Source organism: Lipophrys pholis (assembly GCF_963383615.2).
Source record: "Lipophrys pholis genome assembly, chromosome: 1".
NCBI lineage: Eukaryota > Metazoa > Chordata > Actinopteri > Blenniiformes > Blenniidae > Lipophrys > Lipophrys pholis.
In genome coordinates this window covers 16,535,324-16,551,485 of record NC_137635.1, presented here as the reverse complement: position 1 = coordinate 16,551,485, position 16,162 = coordinate 16,535,324, and the positions used below count along the sequence as shown (strand labels likewise).

General features: G+C 42.2%; 1 protein-coding gene across 1 annotated transcript in view; it reads left to right on the top strand.

The window, feature by feature from the left end:
* The window catches only part of cacna1g (calcium channel, voltage-dependent, T type, alpha 1G subunit), a gene marked incomplete at its 5' end in the record, with an annotated part of 255,553 nt that overhangs the window by 216,592 nt on the left and 22,799 nt on the right, over positions 1-16,162 (top strand). The window contains 2 exons of the mRNA XM_080471574.1: positions 11,582-11,733; positions 15,165-15,274. Of these exons, the coding sequence (XP_080327700.1) occupies positions 11,582-11,733; positions 15,165-15,274 (262 nt within the window). The remainder of the gene's footprint in view (positions 1-11,581; positions 11,734-15,164; positions 15,275-16,162) is intronic.

The following is a 16,162-nucleotide window of genomic DNA, read 5'->3' as shown; positions in this document are numbered from 1 at the left end:
TTCCTATGGAATCCCATGATTTTGCAAAAGCCAATATTCATGTTTAGTGTTGTATTTATTCCTCTTCCAAAGTGTTTTTAAACCTATTTTTGCACAGAGAGACCTTTTTTTTTTTTAGGCAACTCTTGAAAGCAATGAATGTTGGAGACTGATTGTTAAAAAATGAGTGTCTGGGTGTCTGAATGGGAGCCACTGGACCTGATTGAGTTGCTTTAAGACTCCTCCTGCTTGGACAAGTAAGGAATGGCTAAACATGTTTTCTTTATATAAAAGATGCTGTTTAACTGGTAGGCACCCGCCCACCACTAGTTGGAGCTACAGTGCAGCCAGACCCCGGTGCCTTTCCTCAATGCAGACGCTGACTCGGTTTATTCTGTCCTGTCAGAGAAGATAACGCCCCATATCACAGCAGTGACCCTGCACAATTTGCTTTTACTTAACTGTATTGAAGGTTATATGGCTGACTACGCTGTGCTGCGATGCATAATTACTTATTCAACCTCCGGAACCTCATGCTCGTCCTTCACCAGCATTTAGAATACGATATAGTTGTGTAACCCAGTGTTTAAAGCTTTCAATTGGCACATGGTGCACACTATGTATTTGGAACATCTCAAATTCAAACTTGGGTCACCGAGGGGAAGGAGTCCATCCCACTGAACATTGGGGTCAAACTCATTGGACACGTGACCAGTCCATCACAGGGACAAACACAATCAGCAACGTGACTATCAATTTTGAGTCACCAATTAACCCAATAATAAATAATAAATATCTCGACACTGGTTTCATGTGCGAACAGGAGTCAGGACGATGTGGGATGCTGGGATTTTTCCTGATATTTAAAGGAAGCGGAATTGTTTTACAGCCATTCAAATCATCTTATACATATTGAATGCCTAGATTTTTAGAACAGATTTAGGCCAGTATTAATTCAGAAATATAGCAAGAAAAAACTGAACAGCTTGCTTCTACAATTTGTTCCCCATCGTCTAAGCAAAAGGGTCGTTCTCTTGATTCGGCTCGTTTGTGAACGTCAGAACTCCACAGACAGCAGAGCAGACCGCGTCACCTGGAAAGCATGAAAGCTGAGGTGGATTTATTAATAATAATTAATATTAATGTTATGTACATGGAGTATAACCCAGGGAATAAAAAAAAAAATGCTTGTTGAGAGACTGTGCTAACCATTTGTCAAGCGTGCCCTCCTGAGGCCACAAGATTATTGATCCAACTTCACTGGTAGATGCTGTAAGAATTAAAATGATCAGTCCGTGGGAACATTGCTGTTAGACTGTCTTAGCAATTAAAAAACAAATCCAAGACAGATCCTCAGCAGACATTCAGAGATGGAGAAATGTACCTTTTTTTTTATTGAAAAGTGTCAACAGTGGTTTTCAAAATTCAACACTTCAAAAATGTTTTTCATTTACTACCGTTCATATTTGTTTATAGATGTAATATTTCTGAATCTAGTCACATATATGTCTCTTTTCTATCTAAATGCAAATCAAAGCCTGATAAGTGATGAAAAGCTGTTTGAATTGGAGACAGTCGCCCTGATTAAACCCCAGTGGAATATTCCAGCCCTACATTTATGCCTCAGTGAATTCCACATCTTTATTTCCCCTCATTTCTTTATGGGAATTTAATATCCTCAGATGCGAAGTCAGATTTACTTTGAGGTTCACAAAGTTTTTCAACCTTTTGAACCCTTTCCAAGTGCCTCCAACTATATGTAAATCTTTTGCCAAAACCATGCATAAAGACTCCAAATAAGTATCTTTATCTCAAAATAAAAGCTAACAAAGCAAGCTTAGAGCTGTGTGGGATTTTGAGCCAGCAGCTGACGTGGACAATATGCCTGTTGTATTGTTCATGTTGATTCATAAATCCTCGTCACCTTGATACGGGTAAACAAAGTCAGTTCTTATGTTGCAGTGTTTATCTGTGCTGTCGGTACACGGCCAGCAGTCAACAACAACAACAACAACAACACAAGGATAACAAGAGCATCCCCTCACACGTCGGTTCCCCTTGTTCCACCACCTAAAACACGCGCACGCAGGCAGGCACGCACGCACGCACGCACGTACGCACACACACTGACATCAAAAAACATAAGTGTGGGTACATGCAAAGCAGCTTCACATTCCATGAATAGCTTTTTCTTCATCTATTAGCTTTGTGCTCACACACACACACACACACACACACACACACACACACACACGCGCGCGCACACACAAGGCAGCCAGTGCCAATCCTGAGCTCTATCTGGGTCAGCGCTAACAGAGATGGATCTAACAGAAGTTTCACATTGCCCCTCTTTCTTTCTTATTCCTCTGCTGGAGAAATGTAATTAATAACAGGGAGTCTTCAGGGAGACGGTGACTGAGAGGTGGGGGGTGGGGGGGGGGGGGGGGGGGGAGGAAGGAAGTGAGATGGTGAAGTAGCCTGGCACCATGTTTTTGAGGCGAATCTCTGGGGGGATAAAAGTTGGATGGCACAAGTTGTGCATTGTTGAATGCGATGGATGCGTTGAAACTGTTCGGTGTTGCCAGAACCACAGACACAACAACTCAGGGCCATGTCAGTAGATCAGGCTTTGCTTACTGGTGCGTAGCTCCTGATGCTAAATGTTAGCATTTACATGTAGCCAATAATCAATAAATATTTAATTGTACTTACTGAGCCAAAACTAAGCTCAATAGCTGTACTCTAGGTATCACCAGTTAGCGTAGCATGCCCTCACCAACATGAATGAGTATGAAGCAAGACAGTTTACAGCTGTTGTAGGTTGAATAATGTAAAATGTGGTCAATTGGATATAAACAGCAGTCTTGGAAGCAGTGGCAAAGATTTTACTGAAAGTTGTCAAACTTTGAAAGTCACACTTGGATAGCTAAGGCACCATTTGTGCACGTACAGGAGTGAACTTTTGTAGTTTTTTCGGCATAGTTATAATCTAGTTAATAATTTTATAGACATTTACTTCATTTTATAGAAGTATTATGGCCTCATTTACACCACATGGTTTCAAGTTAAAACGGAACATTTTGAAAACGATGTCCGTTTTACCCGGAAACAGTAGAAATCAATGTAGTTTTCATATTGGGCCACTAGTGGATGCTGTTCGTTGTTTTTGTAATGAAACTACACACACGCTGTGGCGCTGAGCTCTGTGTAAACAGACACCCAAAACGCAACAAAAGTTGGCAATTGATATTCAGTGGTCCCAGTGTACAATTTCAAAATAACACTTTTGTTTTCGCTCTTTGTGGCTCAGTACCAAATGATCCACAGTCCGGTACCAGTACCGGTCCTTGGCCCGTGATTGGAGACCCTTGGCGTATCGATGATGTGTTCCCAGCTCACAAATGTAAGATTGTCCAAACAAAAGCTTTGTCACTTCCTAGTCGCCTCAATCAAGCAACTCAGTCACATATTATATTAATGTTGCTTCACTCAGTGGCGCATGAAGCTAATTTGTCTTCTGGAAACATTAAATAAATTAACTCATTTATAAACCCGGTGCTACGAATGACTAATGACGGACATGTAGTGAATATGTGACAAGAGAAGTCGCTGCATTGTTGGCATGCCCGAGAAGGAAAATCAAAAATAATATAAAGAGTAATAAAGCTCATTAATTTCCACAGCAGGCATGACTTTAGCATTAATCAGTCCTTTAACTGCAGCGACAGAACATACTGTAATTAGTCTGACTGAAAAGCTGTAATTTGTGAAAGTGAAAAAGCAGAAAAAATAAGAAAAAAAAAAGAAAACCTCAACAACATTCGCTATGAATGTTTTATGTTGGAAACTTTCTCTATGAATATTTCATCTGCTGAAATGTCAAGAAGGGAGCAGCGTGGAGCATAGTGGCAGACAGCCTCGGATTGTAGCACAGCCCTCCTGTGCTGAATGTTGTGATGAAAGAGACATGAGGAGGACTCTGAATTTCTTTTTTCTTATTTCTCGCTGGCGGAGTGCAGTTCTTTATGCAGAGGTCCAAACCCACAAAGCTCTGTCTTAAGAACAAGTCCGGGGGCTTGCAGTGTTCAGAAAGTGAAAATGTCCCCTGGATGAGAACTGTTCATACACTTCATCGGTTTTCAGTGGCTTGGTAAAACTCTCTGCTGGGTTCACAGTCCATGTCATTTCCCTCTCAATACCTATTCTGCACAAATATTGACAAGACAAACAAAGTTTGGATTTACACAGTGCAAAGCAGCACCTCTGACCGTGTGAATTTGTCTGCAAGTTTCATAATACAGGTGTGACTTAACGATACCAAATGTATTCGAGGTAAAGTGGTTAGGCACATTGGAGACGCGTTACTAGATTGAAGTAACAGAAAGTGCTCGATTGATAAAAGAATGCTTTGATTTATTTGAGATGGGCAAGGTGCGCATGCTGCCGGTTACATGTGCATCAGTGAACAATCTGTGATTCATGAATCTTTCATAAAGCCGGATTTGTATTCCAAATACAGATGATATGCCTACGTTTTTGAATACACGCGAAGCGGCAAAGAATGCCAAGGGGAAATGCGCAGGTGACGAGGGCTGTGATCGGTCTGCTCTGCCCCATCATGGGGCTTTGTACAAGAACTCCACCTGTAGTCCTAAAAGTCTAGTTGTGGTGCCATCCACAAGGCTTTGCACACTTCCAGTGAACTGGACAACACTCTGCAGAAAGCTCGCTCGCACCAGAAGCTAAAATTCGTACCGTCACTATATCTTCATGTCAAATTGCTCACTATGGCCGCAAATGCACAACCAGAAAATATACCAGAGTGCTGTAAAGTTGTGACTCGACTTCCCTCCTCTAAGTCAACTATGTCGTGAACAATTGCAGTGCAAAAAGCCAAGCAACCCTTTGAAAGCCTGTATTTCCACTTTAGCACTTCACACCTTTCGCTTAGATTTATATAATATAGTTAAAATGGTCTTGATTTGGTCCCCGGCTCCGCTCAGTTGGTAGAGCATGAGACTCGCAATCTCAAGGTAGTGGGTTCATGTCCCATGCCGGGCGCCACCTTCCCGTGGGCTCACCACCCGCAGGAAGGTTCTTAATCGGTGCAACGTGATCTGGGTGACGGCGCTCAGATTGCCACCCCCGCGACCCGGATACGGATAAGCGGAAGAAAATGGATGGATGGTCGGTCTTGATTTGCTGTAAGTCCTGTGTCGGTACAAAGCCATCTTGGAATCCGTTTTAGGTTTTTTTTAGCAAATTTCAGAGGTTAACTAGGTCAAGTTGTTTGGAAATATGCTACCACTTTTCATGCTCGACTGGAACAAATATGTTCGTACAGCCACAATGATTTATTGATGCTCTGTCTGTGTTTTACAGCTGTGGGTGGAGTGGTGTTACTCCAAAGTGTTTCATGAATGTCTAGTAGAGAGAAAAAAGTTTCATAATAGGTACAAATTAAGCCTGAAGGTATTCCTACTGAGTTATTTTCAAGATGAGGATGGCGTTCAGAACACTGTGTCATTCTGCTCTTTAAACAAGCTTTTCATCGGTCTGTACCTCGCTGTCACTGTTATCCCTGCCGCTCCGCCCTCCATCTACTCTGTCCAATCACAAGCCTCCACCATTCAGCGCCCACACCCATTTCAATTGGTCCATCCTGCTCAAGTATGACTCAGAAAGATGTGTAAGTCTGCCATGTGAACCAGCAAAACTGTGTGTTTGTGTGTTTGCGAGTCACGATGAGAGCGGCCGCCACCATGTGCCTGGTCATTTTGAATGATTGTCATGTTTAATTGTTCTGTTGCCTCTTTTTTGTTTTTGTTCTGGACTCCTCAACTTGCTCTGCTGACCGTCTTTGCTGTTCTGCACTTTGATTGAGATCTCATTTTTTGATGCCTCTGTTTCCTATATCTGTGTCTCTTTCTGTCTTTACCTTCAATATTAAAGCAAGACAGCAGAGCATTCGGGAATTCCAGTTAAATCTTCTTTTGTCTTGTATTGGTTTACACTAATTACACTAATTGTTCACTTTGACAATTGTTTCCTTTTCTTTTGTTTGTTTTTTAGACTCAGTGTTTGCCGGATTTCAAAAATTTGGACACCTTGTACCACAACAGTGAAGGTCGACACGTTTTACCTGGCAGACATTGAGTCTCGAGGTTTTACTACTGAGCCATTTGCCACCAAGGACAGGGACATAAAAGCAGCCGCCGCGTCCAACCAAGCTAGCGCCTCAGAATTGTGAAAAATAGAAATGTTTCTCACTGACATTTATCTCATTTCCATATAGAGTTGTGACCTTTACAATGCACTGTCGCTGCTTTTACATCCCGTGCCCTGCTCCTCCCATTCACACACTCAGTCTTTTGTGGTCTAGCGTTAAGTATGTCCCCGTCCCCTTCCACTCATCCGTCAACCTCATCTATCCCTATCTACTCCTCTTTCTCCGATATACCGATGGTTCTGTCAATCTCTGACGGGAACCTGCTCCACCCACCCAGCCTCCGCTCCCATTCAGAGCAGAGCCAGCAAAGCCACTGCGCCGATAAATCTAAGCCACAGCAGCGTTTACCAACTCATTGCCAAATTTCCGTTTCCTCGGAGTCTCTGGCACGTCATCCTTGTTCACCTCACAACCAATAGAAGGCCTCACGTGATCACCGCATTGCTGACCAGCCGCAAGGTTTCCTCTTGGTTCCAGCCCCATACTCAACATATTCCGTCCAACTCAACATGTCCTCACCCACGCGGCCACAGTATTTACCCATAGTGCTGTGCTGTGATATTCTTACACATTGGTCCACCCAACCAAAGGACCCTTCTTGTGTCTGTATTTCCCAAAAAAGACCGCCTCGGAAATGTAATCCTTATGTTTTTGAGCGTGGCCACGTCCTAAAGCAACTCCCAGGCTGTATCCTCAGCTCTTAACACCGCTTGTCGCTTCAGGGCGGTGGAGAGTTCGAGCAGGTGTACTGGACTGGCAGGTGAGTAAAAACAAGAGTCACCTAAAGAGGAAAGAAGGCTCTTGGAGTTGTTTTCGGACAGGGAATACTTCTGTTTTGTGTTTTGTTCCTTTCTTTCTTTCTTTCAAACATCTCCTGGTTCTTCTAATAGTGTTTTTCCTTCTTGTCTATCAGACCTTTGGGGCAGATTTTCACCCGAGTGGAGCTTTTGATCTCATCAATCTATGAAGTCATTCACTTAAAGCTCCGGAGCCGAATGTCCGCAGGATGTGGCCGCTACGCTTTACAGTTGAATTGCGGCTCAGTCACGCCGCGGTCGCGGCTTTAAGTGTCCACAGGAAATATTTCAACAAATACATACTTGCAGCTCTTTTTTCGTTGTGGCAACAGATGCCGTGTGGCTCTACTTCAATTACTGGATGGCCTCCAAGGCTGCATAGCGTGAATGCTGTGGCCTACATTGGTGACACTTTAGAAAAAAACTCATATTTTTCTCCCAGTTTTTCAAATTCTTCCCCACTAAACCACCGTCTTTTCCCTCTGTTAGTGCACAGTTATTGTCAGGGCCTGTGTGGCATTAAGAAAATAGCCTTTTGTCATCTCCTGGGATCCTTGGACTTAAATGTCAGTCATTATCTAGTAATTATATAAATACTGTTTTGTTTTTTTCATAGCACCACAGCCCAGCAGCTTGGGAGATGGACTTAGGATGTAGAATTATAGGCCAAGACTTTTACTGTTTTTGTCCAGGTCAGGAGTGCGATATGGTCACCTACCTCAAAGTCAAAAGAAATTAACAGCACCAGCAGTAGTATTGGCTTAATTCACTCTGTCTCTTTTTACTTTAAAAAAAAAAAAGAAAAGAGGGGAAGTTTGATGCTTAATGCAGGATGATATATTCTAATCAATGAGCTGGTGGACATTGATAATTTCTGCAGCTATGACTGAGGTAGTTAATACAGCCAGATAAGGAAGACATACTGTACAGATGTCAACCCACCATCGACCTGGTAGACTGATTTCCGAGACCAAAATGAAGAATTTTCCACTTTTATGCAAACAGCCTAAAATACCAATTACATGAACTATAGAGCGTGATTGTAGCTACATTATATAACAGACACGATGAGATCTAAGTTCCTCCGAATAACTGCCCCAAAGGGTTTGTTGAATGTACTCAGAAGTGGGGTCAAAAAGAAATGTGGGGTTGGAAATGCACAGAACAGGAGCCGTGGCCCTCTTTGTGAAGAGGTATGCTCTGAACCCTGAGTGCACTGGCGCCCATCCTTGTTCAGCTCAGAGCGCAGGCTGCACCCACCGCATCAGTGAAGGACGAGTGAGAAAACAGGACAGGTGCAAGAGTCTTCAATTGGACATTTTACTATTTAACTGGGTTAAAGAAGAAAAATACTAAATACAGAAGCAGCTATGCCTCATTAAAAGCAGCTTTCTATTCTTTTGGTCTCTGGAGAACAGGAAAGAGCAGTGGAAGTGAGAGCAGGAGGGTGTGAGTCGGCTTCCGAAACTTTCACCGTTTCTCACTTCGCTTGGTTTGCTCTCTGCTCCTCAAGAGACCAGCTGGGCTTTAGCCAAAAGGTTTCTGTCTCTCATTCGTTTCCCTTATCCCCTTATCTCCTGTTCCGTCTTGGCCTTTTTGCCCCATCCATAATATCAAGGCCATTACCTTCTTACTTCCTGAGATTAGTTCTGAGCTATAGCATTCTTGGTGCTACTCCTGTTTGGAACTATTTTCTCCTGGATATACTGAGCAAAGGTAAATAGGACAGTAGACCTACTAAATGAGGAGGACAAAAACCCGAAACCAACTGTCTTTCGCCGCGGTGCACCTGCAGACAGTAAGTGGAGCAAGTGAAACTAATGTTTGCTCCTCCAGCAATGATGGAGGAGCTTGTAAAATATGAACTCCCAGTGAATGAACCAAGCTGTTGTACCCCCATAAGAGTTGTAGCAAACTTATCCGCTCCAGACGAACTTGATCACTGTCTGCATCCATTGCAGCCTCATTTATAAAGAAAAAAAAAAAACCTGCAGCTGATGAGATGAAAAAATGTTGGCTCGGGAGGTGGCGTCCAGTCCCGAGTTGCACAAAACCAAAAGCAGGTGACAGAAAAAGTGTTTCTGCTACATTCATTTGAAAGGGCAGACCACCAGAAACAGTGGTATTTCCCTGCCGGGGTTGAGCAGTGGTAACATTCCAACACGGGCCACCCCTCTGTTTCGCTCACAACAACAATATTCTGGCTCGTCTCCCCTGTCAACATTGTCAATAATTAGCAGCAGGTGAAAAATGAGCACTCAGCAAAGATAAACCTGAAAGCCGATGTAAAATAATTAACTTGAAGAGGGATTGGGTGGCAGGAGGACCCCTGCCAAAGCTCGCCAACTCGTCATTACACGCCACAAGGCAACAAAGCAGCTTTGCATCAGAGGGAGACCTCATTTCCTAATGGTCCCAGTTTGTATCATATCTTACTCAGGGATCCCTTTTCTAATTTGTTGTGGATGTAGGTCAGCATTTTTTCCCGGCCGACCAAAATATATTTCTGACAGCCGCACATGTTCACAGCAGTTTTTCTTTCAGCGGCACAACAAGCATTCTAACTGTTTTTAGCTTCCATGCCCACTGAATAATACCAGTTGGTGGGAAAGTATTAAAGATGATTTAATATGTATATTTTACTTAATCTTTTTGTGACGATAGTGGTAGAATGGCACTTAATTCACCCTCTATCCCAAAATAAAAGCTGTTTTAGGTAGTTTCCTTTAAAACTCCCTCTTTAAAAAACATTTTTTTCTTTAATAGCCATCCCCCATGTAGCTTCAACATGAATGCTGTGTAATTCTTCCAGAATATGGCATTGAATAATAGTCATTTGACACCAGAATTCTCATCTTTTTAGCTGGCGCCATTTTTGTAATAAGATCAGCAAACCTGATTACAATGGGTGTAAACGCCATCTGAGAAAATGTGTTGATATTCTGTTTTTCCCTCTATTTTTTTTACATTTAATAGGAACAGCCAACAAAGTGAAAAAAAAATATATATATTAGTGATATTTTTGTAATGCCTTTAATGGGACCGCTTAAGAAAAGCCAAATATTTCACTCTGGAATCTCAGACAATAAAAACTATTTTCTTTACAGTTATATTGTGTTGTTAAGACACCATCTCAGATTAGATCAAACAGGCACTGGCACGAGCAAAGGCCTCGTGTTTGTTTAAGTTCTACGGTGATCACAGTTTCTCCTATACTGCAGATTCAAAAAGTGCCACGAAATGGGACCAAAAAAAAAACTGAATCTCTTTCACTTTCCTAATTCATTACAGTGATATATAATTATTGTGGAGAGGGAAGCGAATTGGTGACTGATTGCCTTTGAGGAAAAACAAAACAAAAGAGAAGTCTTCAATTAGTGAACAAAGACGATCAGTATTAATGAGGCGACTTCAGAGCAGCTTGTGTCGGTTTTTGACTGACTGCTGCAAATAATTAAACAAAAACATGATCATGCTGCGCCAACTTGAAATATTTCAGCACCATTAATATTAGTCCGTGCTCCATAATTATCAGTTATTTATAACTTACGCTTGAAAAGGCTGATTTCATAAAGGTATCCCTGAAGATGTAGAGTGTACATATATTCTAAACTCTGCTTGCTCAGCTTTACTGTTTTGCTCCTTGATCTATGAGCGAAGTTCCTCAGACTCGATGGGGAACCCAGTAGACTCGCGCAAACAAGCTGGCCTCCCGGGGGAATCCTTCCGGCGCAGCACACCTGTGCTAATTGTGCAAAGAGGGAGCGCCCGCGACACCCAAAGGACTCCCCGCTTTATGTGCGCGTCCGTGATTCCCTCTCCCTTATCTACTCGTGTGACCGAGAGCTTCTCCTTCACTGATGCAGCGATGAGGTGATAGATGGCGCAAGCTTTCCTTTCTCTCTCGACTCATCCATCCTTCCATCCTCTCTGGACGGTGGGGATGAGTGATGGATGAGGATGGAAAACTCTTCCTCGTCACGTCCCCTTATCCTGAGAGGAGTGAACGAGATAAGGAGAGGCCGAGTCACGTGACGATCAGAGAGAGGAAGGGGGGGGAGATCTCCAGACAAAAACACACCCCAGCAGCAGCCTGGCAAAACCATAACAAGCGGTGCTGTTGATCTTCCATCACAGTCGCCCCGGGGAGAGATAATTTGAGTAACTGTTGATCAGAGTAGATTTGATTCGATTGGTCGTGACTGCAGACCACAGGAGTGCTTGGCTGGAGTCTCTCTCTCACTCAATCTGTTTCCATTACTCGATCGACCCTCACAGTATAATTATTTTTATTTTTTTTTTTAATAATCTATTCCCATCTCTTTACATAGCTCCTCTTTTTGATGTAAGACAAACATCCTGACCAACGTTGACACATTCATACTGTACTAATCACCTTTGGTTTCTAGGCTTCGCTGGTTCCAGTCTTCAACACAGCCGGTCTACTGTGTGGCGTCCAGTATATTGCCTCATGTCTCACTTTTTGAACCCCCCCCCCCCCCCCCCTCCTCCTTTTCCTCCAATCAACCCCTTGCTTCCCCACCCCAAACCCCCCACTATTTCCCACTTCCAACAGAAGCTCAGAGTAAGCCTTACTACTCAGATTACTCTCCCACACGCCTGCTCATCCACAAGATGTGCACCAGCCATTACCTGGACCTGTTAATCTCTATCGTGATTGGACTCAACGTCATCACCATGTCCATGGAGCATTACCAGCAGCCCAAGGTCAGATGTGTGGGAGATGATGGGGAATCGGGGAAATGATTAGCTCTTTCATTTCAGTGCCAGTTGTGCTTTGACATTAATCCTCAATAATAGGGTATTTTCACCTAATCAAGCAATTGTATGATGACTTAGTTACTGTGTGTCTAGTCTACTAGATACAGCTTTAACTATCGACGTACAGTCTGGCTTCCAATGCATGTTCACCCTACCACAAATAAAGTTTTAAAAACCGCTGGCTGTTAAAAGCCTCATGTTGCGAAACATCCCTATCTACATTGGCCTTTAAAAATTTATGTTATTGGAATTTCCGCCTAATCTTCCGGGAACATGAAGTTCATAGCTTCAGACAGTGTCAGGTATACAAGCAGCGCCAGTGATAGTAAAATATCAATAATCGTAAAAATTAACCTTTGAAAACAGCCCTTCCAGGTAGTCAAACGAGGGCTCGGAACGGATCGGGTCAACAGAAAATGTTAGATATGGACTGTAAAAGTCTGGCAAAGTGCACAATGATGAACTATAAAAGGGAGGTCGAAACAATAAATGAAGAAAACCATTGCTCAATCAATAGAATGGAGGAAAACACATTAAAAAGATTTTTAAATAATGCTCCAGACTGCCGAGGTAATGCTATCTGGTGGTACCACAAATCTCAGCCATCTGTTTTCGCCCAAAAGGTAATTATATGTATCCAAAGTATCGCTGAGGTCTTGTATGGAAACTTTGAATTTATTGCCTGCATCGCTATCTCCATCATTCAGCCAAGCCAGCTGGGATTTGTCCTCCACTCATGATTAAAATATTTCATAACACTTTATGTGTCATATTGTTGGCCACCTGCTTGATCAGTAGAGTTAGAACAAAGGGGGGAAGGAAGTGCACTCTGTAATTTTATTCAACAAGTACACAGCAAAACTGTAGGCAGTGTAAAAGGGGATAAGGAGGTAAAAATAATCGGACAAAGAGGGAGGGATGACGGCTACGCAAGACACACTAACACCCTGTTTACACAACAACGTTTTCAATATAACACAGCAAACTCTCGTTGCTCTTTGGGAGTCCATTTACACCACGACACTGCTGCGAGCAGCTGAAAAAACAGTTTCTAACTGTAGTATATATACTTTGGCATTTTCTGCATTTTCCTTGTAAATTAACATCATTTTCAAAACGTTGCCATGTAAACGCAAAACTTTTCTCAGACAGAAACACAATGACGCGTTCTCACTTTGTGCTGTTGTGTAAATGGAGCCAAAGTGATGAGTAGAGTGTATTAAAACATGCAAGATGAGATGAAAACATGTATAATAATTTGGATTCAGTTAATTCACTGATGGTCGATAGATTTAATCAACTTGCGTATAAAATTACATTTACCCAATTAAATCGATTTCCATGGGTAGCAGATGAAACGCGTTTGACAAAATGACAGTTACCCCCTATTTTCCAATATTTTTAGAACCTCATCCAGCCAATGAATAATACCCGACAGATAGGTTTAGTAATTAGGAGATCGATCAGTTTAGCAAAGAAATCCATTAATTACATGAATAATTACACAACCAGGCACTGAAACAAAAACGACCTGTTAAAAACTACAAAGACAAAGAATTTCCTGGCCAGTTCTCGAAATGTTTAAGCTGATTGATTATTTATTGCCAATTATGTGTGAATCCTAGCTATAATTAGAAAGTCGTTTGGTGTACAACCTTTTATGTGGCGTTGACTAAATGTAAAATACAGTTTTCTTGGTAAAATAGTCATTACATCGAGTAAGATCGGTGGCTTCATCTCGAAGTGGAGTTAATGGGTTGAGTGTCTGAAAAAGAGCGTTTGTCATAAGAACAGAAGGCTGTTGGGCACAATTCCATATTTTTACGTCAAACTTTTAATAGGACGTCTTCATGTTTCATGTAAAATCACTTGGTTATGAGGATTTACTGCATCTAAGAGTGTAAAAAGTGTTTTATATAATGCCGTTGATGAAATATCTCTTTGGTAAAACAGAAATATTTAGCATAGAATATGTTTAAGTTCAGTAGGTCATCGAGAAAGTAATTAATCCCATGTTGTTAGGTGGTGTGGAGTTTATTACTGAGGACTCGAAGGATTGAAAGTATCTTTCGTTGATACGGAAGGTTTTACCTTTGAGTGTCTTTCAAAGATATTGAATGTCTTTTGGCTGTTGGCTCGTGTTACATCAGGATCGCAGTTTTTGTATTGCAGTGTTTCCTAAGAAATACAAGGTCATTTTTGTTGGTTTAGGCAGAATAAAAGAATATTGAGTTGCTGAGAAGGTCCTTGATCATTTGGTAATGTAATGATGTACCTCATTGATTCCGTTTTGTAACCCTAACTAAGTTTTGAAATTTCATAAATAATAGGGATGCACTGATACCAGTTTGTTAAAGGACGAGTACAAATATGAGTATTAGTACACCATGCAGTATTGAATCCTATACCCGATATAGGTATCGGTGCATCTCTATTAAGCTGCACTTCAAAGAAACACTAAGTTTGGTATAGTGGGTAAAATAGAACAGAACTTGGAAGCTGTAAAAAAATAAAGAAGAGAAGTTTAGTAAAACAGAGCCTGTAAATAGAATTAGTTGTTTTCAAGAATAAAACAATTTATTGGAACAAATTGACTCTTTCTTGCACGGAATTTATCGGTTCCACGAGTAAAAGAAGAAAAAAGGAGTGTATGGATGAGATATTAATGTCTGCAGTTATATTGTAAAAACACAATAGCAACGTGAACTGCCCTCTGGGAGGATGGTGACGCGGCAATATCATGAACTCAAACTAACTGTTGGGCGACGACTTGCCACCAGTCGAGATTTACTGAAATCCCCGTTGACGACCAGTTCTCGCTGTGTCTGTCTGGTTAAAAGGTCAGTTTTTACATGCAGATGGTCACCGTGAACTCTCCCTCAGGCAAAAATGGACACTCTGATTCTAATGGCCTTTTCATGGGGGAACGGGGCACTGAGGGGTGGGGGGGGGGTGATGTCACGGAGCTATTAATGGAAGGACTAATTCTGGAAAAACGGGGGGAGAGAGTTTGCCAAAAAGGATTCGCGGTACTTTGTTCTGCGGGTTGAGAATGCGTGAAAACTGTTTGCGTCAATGGTAAAAAGTATCCACGACGAGAAGCAGTTAAGTGTAGCGAAGCCAAAGTTGAGTGAGTTTTTCCTCTTGAAATATGAAAAAAGATAGCAACGTGCTGAGATCATTTCATTGGGTTTTGTTCTGTGCAGCCTCAGCATATTTTAATAAATGACTGCTGTTAAAAGCCGCAGCTCACTTTGGTGGAGCCACAGAAAATGTAATGCCGGGTTTACGGACTTGTTAAGATGGATCCGTCTCCAGTTTATGAATCTTTAACATTTTTTTTCTTTTTTTTTCTTTTTTTTTTACTCCTCCGCCAGGAGCTGGACGAGGCGCTGAAGATCTGCAACTACATCTTCACTCTCATTTTCGTTCTGGAGTCCGTCTTCAAGCTGGTGGCTTTCGGCTTCCGACGCTTCTTCAAGGACAAGTCAGTGTTTTGAACCGGCTGCTGCACTCCCACCAAAACGTTACATAACGACCTTTTCCCTAAACGTCTCCGGTACAAATCAGCCCCGAGACCCAGAATAAACACTTACCTCCCAGTTTAGGGTTTTGACATTTCGGTGGACGTGATATTCTAATAGATTGGTGGTTAAAGGTACCGTTCCTTAACCTCTGAGTCATGTGGAAAATGTGAGGCAGCGTTCGGAGAGCTTTAAATGAGCTCTTTCGAAGGTGCTCCAGTGAACGGTTCTCAGCGAGGCCTGTATGAATACAAACGGCCTCGTTAAACACCCATAAAACACGACTGCCTCAGATGATTTCATAGCTCTGAAATCCCTGGCTTCCTGCTCAAAACCGCACAGCAATACACAAACACAATCACAGCAGCACACTTGTATGCCAACACATATCACAAGACGCACAACTTCTCACACGGCTCAGTGCAGGCATCGTGTTTTTGGACAAAAACTGACCACCACTCAAAAGATGCCTATTGATTTTTTTTGGGGGGGGGGGGGGGTTGGCAATACTCGCTCCCTCTGGACAAATATGAAAATATAGAAGGTTATGTTGATTCGTCTCACATTGCTTGATAGGCTCACAGAGTTAAAAATCAGAGGCCTGGAGAAACCTGCACGTTGAGGACAAACCGTGGAACCAGGTTATCACGACCACCCACCACCGTCTTAGGTTTTTACTTGTTCATTCTGTTCCAAACATTTCGCTCAGCCCACATTTATTGCTCAGCAACTGGAAAATGCATCTGGTCCCAACATTTTGATGTGGAACTGAACGTATCCAACTTTACAAGAGATCTCTCTTTATATTTCTAAAATAGGATGTTCCCAATCTAATGAGAGCCGATAAGCAT